At 59.9% G+C, this 12,792-nt stretch overlaps 1 protein-coding gene across 4 annotated transcripts in view; it reads right to left on the bottom strand.

The window, feature by feature from the left end:
- The window catches only part of KAZN (kazrin, periplakin interacting protein), a 1,074,196-nt gene that overhangs the window by 125,028 nt on the left and 936,376 nt on the right, over nucleotides 1–12,792 (bottom strand). For all 4 annotated transcript variants that reach the window (XM_078452367.2, XM_078452366.2, XM_060625149.3 and 1 more), the window contains one exon: nucleotides 1,657–1,848. In XM_078452367.2, the coding sequence (XP_078308493.1) occupies nucleotides 1,657–1,848 (192 nt within the window). The remainder of the gene's footprint in view (nucleotides 1–1,656; nucleotides 1,849–12,792) is intronic.

Genomic DNA, 12,792 nt, shown 5'->3' on the forward strand with positions numbered 1-12,792 from the left:
ACTTCCCAATCGCCCAGCATCGGCTGGACCACAGCACATTCCACCGGCCCCATCTGGCCTGAAGACACCACCCGGAACACTGAGTGGCCCCACCGGAAGCACTACCCCAGCAGGAAATGGTTCACCTGTCTTTATGAGTAACACGTATTGCTGAAAAGAATTCACAGGGGGCTATGCACCCTCAAAGATGACTCTCCAGACTTCCTGGGGGACATTAGTGGGACGCTGGACAGACAGCCTGCTTGGCCAGTGTGCCAATGTTCTGCTGCTCATAGCCCAGCTCCGGGCAGGGAAACCCAGTACCAGAGCCGACTGATTGGCCTGCAAAACCCACCTTCCCCGCCCCTGCTTCCCTCCCAGTTAGCCCAGTGGGTGGGCCCGGACACCCAGGTAGACACTACATTACCCAGCTCTCCCTGAAGGCGGGCATGGCCGTTATCACCAAGCTCTTGCCAAAGGGAACGTCTGCCCCTCGATTTTGGCTCTTTCCCTGGATCTCCCCCAGGCCGAGGGGGAGCAGAGATACCCCGCAGCCTAAAATGCTCCGCTTGGTGGTTATGGAAGACAGAGACAAATTCCTTAAGCCACTCCGTTTTGGAATGTCTTTGCTATAGCAGCCTGAATTCAACCTAAGTAATAAAACCGCTTTGGCTTCAAAAATGAAGTTTTCAGGGTATTTATCATTCTAGTAAAATGGCACGTGGAAAGCAGGTTGCCAAGTTTTACTGCTTCCCCCCCTCCCCCCACCCCGCCCAGGAGAATCAGAGACGGTAAGGGGGCCTCCAGAGAATCCAGGAAGCCCCAAAGGCCATTTTCTTGCCCTGGGTTACGGGTCCGAGGTCTCCACGCACTGTTAGAGGATGACTCTCAACTTTGCTTGAATAACCTTTTGAGACCCCCCCCCAAGCCCCAAAGAGCGCGGGCAGGTGGCCCCCAGGAGTGAGGGGTATGCCAGCCGCTAGGGTCCCAGGCCAGCTCTAGGGAGAGCCGGCTGCACACGTGGGACCGCTGGCTTCCTCCTTCCCTAAAGCGGCTTCTGGCTGGCCGCGTGGTGCTTACAGGTGGCCCGGCTCAGCCAGAAAGCACCACACTCTCTCCCACCTCCTCTCTCGTCTCCTCGGAGAGAACACCGGACACCGCACTTTTCAGAGGGGAGCCCCCTCCAGGCCGACCACGGGAGAAGGGGCCCGAGCCCCCCGGGAGACCGCCACGTTGAACGAGAGCGAACGTGGTGGACGGACGCCTCCTCCAGCAGAGGGTTCAGTGCATCTACACCGTCCCGTGAGGGGAGGTGCTAAAGGACCTCGAGAATGGCGGGAAAGAGGAGACCCAGCTGCTGGGTCCACATCCCGATCTAGCAGAGACGCCCGCCCGCCGTCCACGCCTCAGAGGGAGGTGGCCTGGACGGCCACTATGGAGAGCAGGTGGCGGTCACCCAGAGGAGGGAGTGACATAAGCCTCCGACACTGCGACAGACAGACATCTACTGAAAGGGGGACAGGGCGGCCTCAGCTGGGGGTCTAGGCGCCGGGAGACCCCCGTGTCCGTGCCACTCCCCCCCGCAGAGGCAGGACCCTGGCTCCTCGGCGCCCCTGTGGCCCAAGCCTGAGCCCCAGGCAAGGGGAGGGAGGGAACTGCCACCGACTAGTCACTTACCCTGCAAGGCTTCTTTGGCTCTGGCTAGCTCCTGCTCCTTCTGGGCCAGCTGGACCCTGAGCTCGGTGGCTGACAGGACCTCGGAGGACTTGCCACCCTGTGACTCCTCCAGGTCCTTCGTCAACATCTCCTTCATCTGGCGGAGAAGGTGGACTTCCTCCTGGAGCCGGGACACTTCTTCCCGCAGGAGCACTAGGGGAGAAGGGCACACGGTTAGAGGAAGGGGACACTTCCAAGGTGCTCTGGCTTTTCCCGTTTGCTCTGCATTCGAGGCCCTTCCTACGTGTGTGCCGGGAAGAAAAACCTCAAAGCCACTGGCTTTGTTCCAAGAGCCCCTGCCGCAGCCCTGCGCGCCCCATGTCCACCTGCAGAGCAGGCCTGGTGGGAGCCCCCCTCGCCCCCTGCCACATTCTCTAGGGCTCTCTGGTGCTGCCGTCCCTGCACCGAGAGCGTCCACTCCAACGGCCGACATCATCTTCCCTCCAAAAGGCAGGAACAAGCATGAGGACGAAGAGCCAACAGGAGGCAGGATTCCGGCCATGAGCCTGCAGCCTGCCGAGTTGACCTTTAGATGCTCTATCTCATTTAATCCCACCAAAAAAAACCCTCCTGAGGCGGCTACCAGCCTCGCCCCCATTTCACAGATTAGGGAGTTGAGGCTCCGAGACATTAAGTAACTCCCCAAGGTCAGAAAGTCAGCAGGTAGCAGAGCTGGGATTCGAACCCAGACGTGGCCAACTCCAGAGCCTGAGCTCCCGGTCTGACGCTCAGGGAACAGTCCCCGAAAGGCACGCTCGACGGGTGTCGCGGAACACGGGGTCTCCGGGAGCCCAGCACCGTGCAGACACAGGACTTCGGCATTCACGGCTGAACGTGCGGGAGAACGGGGCCAAGCGGGCGCCGACGGCGGTGACACCAGGGGCGGGGGTTTCCACGCCACCCAAACCCCACCCCATATCCACGAGGGCAAGAACGTGGTGTCCCTCGGGGGGTGGGGGCCTTGGGAGGCCCCCGTGAGTCTGCAGGCCAGCTCAGCCCTGCGGGTGGACGGATACCCTCGCACCCAGGCCGCTCGCCTGAGCAGCAGCAGACCCCGAGCCGCGGAGGGTGCCGGAGGCGGGGTCAAGCAGCCTCACTGGGCCGCCCGCGCCCCTGCCACACCCTGTAAGGGAGCCAGCCTCGTGGTCGGGGTGCTCACCCCATGGTTTTGTAAAAGGAGACTAAAAAACGTTGTTTTTGGATGTTTCTTTCTTTTTGGGGCGCGGGGAGGGAGGGGGACAGAGGATCTGAAGCGGGCTCTGCGCGGACAGCAGCGAGCCCCACGTGGGGCTCGACCTCACGAACCACCACATCGTGACCCGGCCGGAAGTCGGATGCTCAACTGACCCAGCCGCCCGGGTCGAGCCGCCCCGGAGGAGATTTTGAATTCTTCATGGGAGCCGGCCCTTGACAACGTGGCCCTGAACTCACGCATGGCGCCCCCTCCTTCCCGCCCTCCTGCCACCCCGGTCCCTCTCTTTGCAACATGCCAAGCTCTCCCGGTTTCAGGGCCTGTGTCCCTGCAGCGGCCTCCACCCAGAGGGCCCTTTTCCCCTTGTTCTCGCTGCGGCTGCTTCCTCACCGCCGCACAGGCCTTCCCCCGGCGCCACCTCCTCAGGGAGGCCCTCTCGCCAGGTCTCACGCTGTCGTGGACTGGGGGTGCCGTCCCTGCCTGGGAGGGTCACGGCTGTGGCACAGCTCTGGGGTCACTGGGTCTCTCGTTTGGCTCCAGAGAGGCATGTGGCCGTGACCCTTCCCCCTGGAGCCTCAGATGCACCCCCCCCCCCCCGACAGGCCTCACCCTCATCGGACTGTGACACAGAAGGCGTCTCCCCCCCGACCCCGCATGGGCCTGGTCCCGGACGTGCTGGGGGCACACAGGAAGTGCTCAATACTGGCGAGGCAGTGGTCCTCATCAACCTAGACATCTCACCCTCTATCGGCGCCCAGCGTTCTGCAACACTGTGACCTGCAGTCCTCGGGGGTCCTGGGTTCAAGGCGAGCAGGGCAGAGCCAGGCCCGGGGCACGGGGCAGGCGAGGGGAAGCAGAGCTAAGGCCTCAAGAACGTGCGGTCCCTCCACCACCAGAGGCTTTGTGAAAAGGTGGCTTTGACTCCGGCCTGTCCCTTGTCCCCCTCTTACCACCCTCCCTGAGGCCTCCTGGGTTCGGCGGCCACGTGTGCGAGGGGGGGATGCCCCGGCCCTCCCAGCTCCTCCTTCGCCCACCTCATCTCCCCACAGAAGCCTGAGGGCCCCCTTGAGATGCAGAGCGCAGAACCTCACTGCCTGCGGAAAACCCTCCCGGCCGCACTCCCACGGTAGAGCCGATAGGCAGCGGCCTTGGCGGCCCTCTCCGACCTCCCTCAGGCCACCTTTCAGTCCCGAAGATACAGACTCATCTAGGGGTGAGTCTGGGTGGCTCAGTCGGCGAAGCATCAGACCTCAGCTCAGGTCATGGTCTCATGCTTCGGGAGTTCGAGCCCCACAGGCATGCCTCCCCGGCAGCGGGCCTGGTCACACCGCTCCGTCCCGCTTGCTGCGGGGTCGGAGGTGCCCCGAACAGCGTGCGGTGACGCACTGACAGTCGCCTTGACCCCCTCGGCCCATCCATCAAGCCAACGAGAGTTTATGGGCATTTGCCCCATGGCAGACACCGTTCCGGGCCCTGGGGACCGTTGGGTGACTGTCACAGACAGGTCCCGTCCTCAGGCTGGCACTCCCAGACCCCACCGGGAGCAAGGGCTGAAGGACCCCAAACCCACACTCCGCGAAGACGGGCCGTCTGCAAGGGAGCGTCCGGCTATCCGGCCATCGCCCGGCTCGAATACAAGCTGGAGACCGTCCAAGACTCTCGGCAAAACTGCAAAGCAGGAGGCTTGCTGTGGGGGCCCGCTCCCCTCCCCTCGCTCTGGCCCAACATTTGCAGGCTGTCCACACTGCAGGCCCAGTGTAGGGTGTCCAGAGAGGAGAAGGGAACACTCTCGGCCTCAAGAAGTCTCTGGTGAGTAGAAGCAGCAGCACACACGGGTGGGCGTAACACAAGGAGCTGCATGTGCGTGGGGTACAAAGACACTGAAATGGGCCTTGGAAGATGTAAGGGCTGGCAAGCAGAGGGAAGAGCATGAGCAAAGCCTAGGAGGCTGGAAAGCAGAGGCCCCTGGATGGATGGGTGGAGGGGGGTAAATGGGTATAAGGTGAGAAAGAGCAGAAGGTGGCCTGGAGAGGTATGCCAGGGTCAGATTATAAAAGGTCTTAACCCTGACCACTCCTCTGTGACCCATCTCTAGCAGTTCTCAAGACGCTGGACTTTTCATCCTTGCTCCCTGCCACAGACTAAGTGTTTGCGCCCCCCCCCCCCCCAAATTCACATGTTGAACCCTAACGGGTGATGGTATTTACAGGTAGGGTCTTGGGAAGCAATTAGGTCATGAGGATAGAGCCCTCATGAATGGGATTAGTGCCCTTATAAAAGAGACACCAGGGAGCTTCCTTGTCCCTTCTACTGCATGAAGACACAGCAAATAGAGAGCTGTCCAGAAACCAGGAAGAGGGTCCTCACCAGAGGCTGAATCTGCCAGTGCCTGGATCTGGGGTTTCCGGCCTCCAGGACTGTGAAGAACACGTCTGCCGTTTACAAGCCACTCCGTCTATCGTATTTTTGTCAGGAGCCAGAACAGACTGACACACTCTCTTTCTTCCCAACCCCCCAGCCTGCCAGGGTCTGTCCCCACTCAGCAGTCACCGAACAAGGTACGAGTGAGTGCTCTGAGTTCTCATCTGTGTTCACATTACCATACAGGTGGCAGAGAAGTTTGCTTTTGTTTGTCTGCTTGGGGATGTGACTTCTGGGCCTCGTTAGACGGCCCTGAAGTGGCCACTAAGGTCACCTACTGTATCTACACAGATCCGGAGAACTGTAAGAGGCCTGGCTTCAAACCCAGTCCCGACCAGGACCTTGCTGTGACCTTGGGCAAGCCCCATCACCTCTCTGGGTCTCAGGACTCACATAAGCTACAACATGCTATCTGTTTGGGGTTGCCAGAGTTAGAACAACAAAACAAAGCAAAACAAAACAAACAGTGCTCCCTCCCACCCCACCCCCTCCCCCCCACCCCCCAGATGCACACTTCTATTTGAATGTCAGATAAGCAAATATTTTTTAGGATAAGCCTGTCCTAAATATTACACGGGACATATTTATGCTAAAATGTATTCATGGCTTATCTGAAATTCAAATTTCGCTGGGCGTGCTGTGTTTCACCCAGCAACCTTACTCCCATCCATGGGGATTCTGGCACAATGATACGGGGCGATCACGAGAAAAGGCTTTGCCAGAGCACCTCAGAGGAGGGAGGGGGGAGAGGCTAAGAAGGGTCAGGCACAGCCTTCTCTGCACCCTGCGCTTAGGTGACAGCAGAGAGCAAGATGCGGCTGGGTGCCCTTCTCCTTGGCTAACAGTGACGGAGGCGGAATTTTCCTGCTCTCCCCTTTCTAACAGGTGCCACCTGACCACCACACCCCTTGGGTCAGGCCCTGAAGCAGCAGGAGGGCGGGGCACCCGAGGGAGCCAAGTCTTAGGAGACCAGGCTGGAAAAACAACTTTGTGGAAGGAGAGAGGCCTGTCCGAGCTTACTAACTGCACCCGCCCTGGCTGGGGGTGTAAACCCAGATCTCGCACACCCTGGATCCTCCCAGAGGCAGAGACTCGGGGCAACCCCGGGACTGTCATCACAGGGAGACGCACAAGACTGCAGCCCATGGGAGGGGGGGCGCTCTGGGGCCGCGGGCAGGCACTTCCCCTCTCTGGCCCTCAGATGCCTCACCTGTAAAGCGGGGGTGGTGGGAATAACGGAGCCTTGTACGTAACGCGCTTACACGTGCTCGGCGCAGTGGGAAACTTGCGTGCCACCATCCCACAACTCCTCTTCCCTTCTGTGCCGAGGGACTGACCACATTCCTCAGAAACAGCGACGAAGCTGGAGTTGGAAGATCTGGGTTGTCTGCCTCAGGGGAGCTGCTGTCTAATGCTGTGTGACCCCGGGCAAGTCACTGTCCCTCTCTGGGCCTTCACAATCTCGGTGCCCGTGCTTCACGAATCTAGATGAATGCTACTGATTACGCATGTCTTCCCTTGGCGGGAACGGGGGTCCCCACTCTCGTCTACAGCTGCTGAGCTCCTCAGCAAGGCAGCCGCCAGTGGCACGCAGCCACTTAAGTGTAAATTAATTAAAACGAATAACTCAGCCCCTCAGTTACGCTAGCCAGGTTTCAAGTGCATGTGCATTGCTAGTGGCCCTGGTGTTGGACCGAGCACGCAGAGGCCAGTCTCCTCACTGCACAGAGAGCTCCTGCTCAGTGCTGACCTACAGGGCACAAGGTGGAGAAAGAAAAGGGGAGAAGAGTGCGGTATTTATTAAGCGTCTGGTGCAGCCCAGCCCAGCCCAGCCCCACAGACACACGGACAGAAGGAGCCTTTTGCCAATGGCCGGGAGAGCTAAGGAAGGAGCCACCGCTTATGGAGAAACCATCCCGGCCCTTTCCCAAGAACAGAAAAAGGAAAGATCACTGTCCACCCTTCTGCCAATGCCGGGCAACTCCAGTGCCCTAGGACCTTGGTGGAAAGGGCTGACGCCAGAAATGCCACGGACTGAGCAGAGCTCTTGGGCCAAGGAAGCCGGAAGTAAGTGCTGTCTGGGAGACAGCGGCTTTCCTGCCCCAGGGGAAGCTGCCCGTTACCAGGGGTGCTGCCTCTGGGTTGGAGGTGGGGCATACCCACTCAGAGGTGGCAAAGGGAGCCAGGGCAGGCCTGCCCTTCTCTGTCTGGCATCAGACGTCTTGTCATCAAGAGCAGTGAGTGCCTGGTGTTTTTTTTTTTTTTTTTTTTTTTTTTAAAAGCCACTTCTCAGCCTCCCCTGCAGCTAGGGTGGTCCATGTGACCCAGTCTGGGCAGCAAGCTGTAAGGGAAACCCCCTGAGGAGGACTGTCCTTTAAGAAAGAAGGGACTCTGGGGTGCCTGGGTGGCTCAGTCGGTTAAGCGTGAGACTCTTGATTTCGGCGCAGGTCACCATGTCACGGTTCACGAGTTCGAGCCCCGCGCTGGTCTCCATGCTGACAGTATAGAGCCTGCTTGGGATTCCCTCTCTCTCCCTTTCTCTCTGCCCCTCCCTGCTTGCTTGCTCTCTCTCTTTCTCTCTCTCAAAACTAAACTAACTTAAAAAGAAAAAAGCGCTGTGCCCCTTCTCTACCTTCTTGTCTGGAAAGTGGATTCGTAGCTGGAGCTGCAGCAGCTACCTTGTAACAAGGAGGCAGTGGGCATAGGGCCAAGAACACACCAAGAGAGGAGAAGACGATGGGGCCTGGACAGCGCAGCTCAGCCCTGCCCCCGCATCAGGACCTGGAACAGCATCAGCGAGGCAGGGCTGCCTGGGGCCGGAGAGCCTCTGATTTCCCAGCTGACTTACCACCAGAGCCAAACCAGGCTACAGGCTGAGTCTGAGTTCAGGCCGCTGCTAAGGGCCCCTCAGCTGCGCCTGTGGGCAGTTCAGGTGTGGCGCGCAGGGAGTGCGGGCGGGGTGGGCGGGCTGTGGCAGAATCAACACAGTGCAGGAGGGAGGTGGCGGCTCCTGGCCCTGGGGACGAGCCCCCAGTTGCGAGAAGCCTCTTCCAGGCTTAGCTTTTGTGAGCTCGAGGGGCAGGGGCAGGGGCAGGGGCAGGAGAGGAAGGAGACAAGAAAGCGGGTTAGTTTCTGTGACTGGAGGGCGCGCCCAAGAACCGCCTGAACGGGGCCGTGGGGGACCAAGCACCAGTAAGTTCTCCGGGTGAGCTGCACGTTTACAAGCCCAGCCTTCCCAAGTCCAAGGTCTAAATAGCAATATTATAATTACCGCGCATCCCAACAACAACGGTTCCTTTCCTAACACTCCTCGTGCACCCACGACGCGCTCCAGGCTCTGTGGTGAGTACTTAACGTGCCCTAACTCGTTTATTCCTCGTGATACCCGGCGACGTAGGTCCTATCGTCATCACCCCATTTTACAGATGGGGAAGTTGAGGCCCAGGAGTCAGGTGATCTGGCCAGGGTCACAGAGAGCAAAGAGCAGAGCCAAACTGGGCGGTTTAGCTCCGGCCCGCACGGTTTTAGCTTCCGCACTGTATTATCTTGCAGGGCACGGTGGCAAAATCTGTGGGTGACAGAGAGGGAGCCCAGGGCCCAAGCAGACTCTCCTTGGTGGATGGCAGTGGAGGCAGCTGCGCCCCCCAGCGGGCTATGAGCTTGTTTTCATTTCCCACAGTGGACTGGGCTACAGTGACCCAGCGACTCCGCACACAGTGCTCCTGGCCCTGGGTCCCCACACGGCTCCTGGAGAAAGACGTGCACATGGGACTCGCCTGGCCGTTTCCACAAAGGCAGGGGCTCCGCTCTGCTCGCACCCGACATCCAGCGCCCGGTCCGGTGCTGGGCTCTCGGCAGAAAGGCACGGGTGCAGCGTCGAGGCAGAGGTGGGAGGGGCAGGTCTGGGGCCAGCCAGCCTGGGCTCGGTCCCGGCTTCCCCACTGCCAAGCTGACTGACCTCTGAATAAGCGACTTCCGAGCCTATCTGAAAATGGAGCCACGACCAGTCTCCCAGGCCTGTGGTAAACATTAAACAAAGCAATCATCTCAGTGGAAACATTCTGGAAGGTTCTAACAGGGGTCACGTGTAGCTCATCACGATCATTCTTCTAGAAGAGGGCAAACTTCCCTGATATCCCGAAGGAAGGCCTTGGCCTGAGCAACTGCAGAGCCCTGACCCGTGAGTCTCCCATCCCAAGAGGGTGGATTCCGAGGCAGAGAAGGCCGAGTCCCGGGTCTGGGGGCCGGGGGGAGGCAGGAGAGGGCAGGGGCTCTGGGCGGAGGCCAGGCTGCGCAAATGAGTCCAGCCTGGAAGCGGCCCTCCCTGGCGGCACCTGGGTGGACACCCTGACAAGCAGCCAAGCGCGTGCCTGTCCGAACCCGCCAACCTCCAACGGTCCACTTAACGCCTTAACTGTGTAACTTAGCAGGTGTTACCCGCTGTACGTAGATCCTACCCCAGGCAAAAGAAAATCCAAACACGGCAGTAACGTAGTTTAGACTTTCCGCCAAATGCTCAGTTTTATATTCCCTCCCCCGTCTCCCCAAATCTGGGTACAGAGCCCGCCGGTCCCGTGCCCTCCAGCAGGCCTCGGTGGAGGGGGGGCCGACGTCCAACCCCCGCCAATCCAGAAGGTTATGCGGCGGACCTCTATTCCCTGACACGAGGCCTGCGTCCCAGGAGACGGTGGGGTGTGCACCTGAGCTACACGCGCCCTACGGGAGAAGCCAAATGCCTAGGGAACGGCCCCACGCTGCCCCTGGCCAGGCGGAGGTCACTTCTAGATGACACACGACGTATGGCAGCACACCGCGGGTCCCCTCCGGCCCAGGCCCCCTTGCTGACACAGACAACGGCCGACCGAGCGGCCAGTCTGAGCGCCGGCTGGCGGGCCGGGTGCCAGGCTTCGCCTCGCCGGTGCCTCACTCATGGCGCCCCGCGCAGGGCGGTGGTGGCCGCGCTGGAGCATCAGAGACACTGGGGGTGCTTGGGGTCAAGCCCAGGTCAGTGGTTCTGAAGCCACTTGCCACGGACTTGCCCAGCGGTGCCTGTAAGTGCTTAAGCCCTTCTACTGTTTATTTTTTTAATGTTTATTTAGTTTTGAGACAGAGACAGAGCTTGAGTGGGGGAGGGGCAGAGAGAGAGGGGGAGACACAGAATCCGAAGCAGGCTCCAGGCTCCGAGCCGTCCGCACAGAGCCCGACGCAGGGCTCGAACCCACGAACCGCGAGATCGTGACCTGAGCCGAAGTCAGACGCTCAACCGACTGAGCCACCCAGGCGCCCTATTTTCTAAAATTTTTAAAAGTGTTTATTCATTGGAGAGAGAGAGTGGGGAGAGGGGCAGAGACACACACACACACACACACACACACACACACACACAGAATCCGAAGCAAGTTTCAGGTTGTCAGCACAGAGCCCGACGGGGGCCTCGAACTCACCAACTGCGAGGTCATGACCTGAGCTGAAGTCGGACGCTTAGCCGACTGAGCCACCCAGGCGCCCCTCTTTCTGCTCTTGCTGTTACGGTTGGGCTTATTCTATAAACTCGCAACAGGATTGTCGTCAGAAGGCGAAGACACGAAGACTGAGGTGTAAGGATCCATACCGGCAAATCACCGAGAGACGGGGCGGAGGCGGAGGTGGGGGGGCGGGGGGAGGACCCGGCAAGGAAGAGGTGTGTTCAGCGTGCCGTGAAATATGAGAAAAAGATGGAGGCCGTATCACCTGGGTGCCTGAGGCGCCCACCCCCTCCCCACTTGTAGTAAGGATTACCAGGCGACCCTCTCAGGCCTGGGAGCCGCCCGGGGCTGTTCTTGAAGTCCCTGTTCTTGAATGCACTCGGGATCATCATCTCATCGCGGTGATAACCTCTCTGAGCTGCTCACGCCCTCCAGAAGGGTTCTCATTCTCAATCCACACAATGACCCTGGGGATACACCCATTTCACAGAAACAGGCACAGGGAACATGCAGGTAAACCCAGGGGCTCTGGCTACAGAACCTCTGCCTGCCCGTCTCCCGGGGGCACACCTGCCAGACTGCAAGCTGCCCCCCAAGGAAGGCACAAACCTTGTGCTTCCTCGCAGGGCCTGCTGTCGTGCCCCCGACCCTCAAATCCTCTTGCACAGTCACCACTGTCTGCAACCTTTCCCCATCTGAAAGGCCCAAGGTCACAGAACCTCTGCCTCTTGGTTAAGCTGACTGACCCAGCTTCCGAGTGGGGCTGGGAGCCCTGGATTTGGACAGCCCCCGGGCAGCAGGGGTGGCAGTGACAGCAGCAGCAAAGTGGCCCCTGGTGCCAGACGCGGCCCCAAAGCTCTGTAAGTGACCGGGGTGCCACAGGGAAATGCAGCCAGGTTGGTCTTGGACGGAACGATCTGCCTTTGGAGAGAGCGGTCTTGGGAGAGCAGTAGCCTGGGAAGAGCAGCCTCAGGGACATGCCTCCGAGGGCCACCGGGGACCTCCAGGGCTGGTAAAGCAAGCCTTAGCGTTGGTTGGTTGGCCTGGTTGGCCCCTTCAGGCCCAGCCCAGGCTCCCCTCTTGCCTGATCCCTGCGTTAGGAGCTGTAAACAGCCCTCCTGGACCACTTCTGTCCCCGTTCATCATACAGACTCTCCTGTCCCTCCCTCGGTCCCCCCTGCTCGTGGAGACACACCCGCTAGGCCAGAAACAGACCAAGCGGAAGGCAGGGGAGAGCTGGGACTATGGTCTGCTGGAGATTTCCGTGTTCTCTGGGCCTTTGTCATGGGATCCCGACACCTGAAGCCTTGGGGGTACGGCACTCGCCAAATACGAGGAGATGCTCAGATATCGCCCGGCCACTCACTTCCCAACAGTATCATGCCCCAGGCCGCTCCCAGGCCTGAGAGAGCCACCTGGTAATCCTTACTACATGTGGGGGGGGGGGGGGGGGGGGGCGCCGCAGGCACCCAGGTGATACTGCTTTCGTCTTTTTCTCATATTTCACAGTGATTGTTTTTATCCTTCAGGTGGCTTAATCCTTCCTGTAGAGGCTGCTCAATGCACCTGCCAACCCATAAACACGCCGTTTAGCCAGACTCTGCTCGGGCCCCTGACTGCCAGGCTAACCCCCCCTGCGTGGTCTTGTTGCCCACGGGCCTGTCGTTCCCACCCCGGAGATTCAATTCTCTCCAGGGACAGGGGTCTGCAGCCTCTTGTCCCCCCTCCCCAAGCACTGACTCAGCAATGGTGCATGCCGGGCATCGGTGAGGGAGACCAGGTCCCTGCCCTGGAAGATCGACAGTCACAGGCTCAAAAGCAGAGACACCCTGGGGGTGTGGAGGAATCACACGTCTCCAGCACACAGGTTGCCTACTTCGCAGGCCGAGCTAAGCCCGAGGATCGGGGGCCGCAGAATGTGCTCCCTGCGGGCCGCTTGGCCTGATCCCTGTCCTACCCCGCGTGAGGTCCTGGCCTCCTGTGTCCGTTGCACCACAAGCCCAGAAAGGACATCCTTGG

This window comes from Panthera onca, chromosome C1 (genome assembly GCF_046562875.1).
Source record: "Panthera onca isolate mPanOnc1 chromosome C1, mPanOnc1 haplotype 2, whole genome shotgun sequence".
NCBI lineage: Eukaryota > Metazoa > Chordata > Mammalia > Carnivora > Felidae > Panthera > Panthera onca.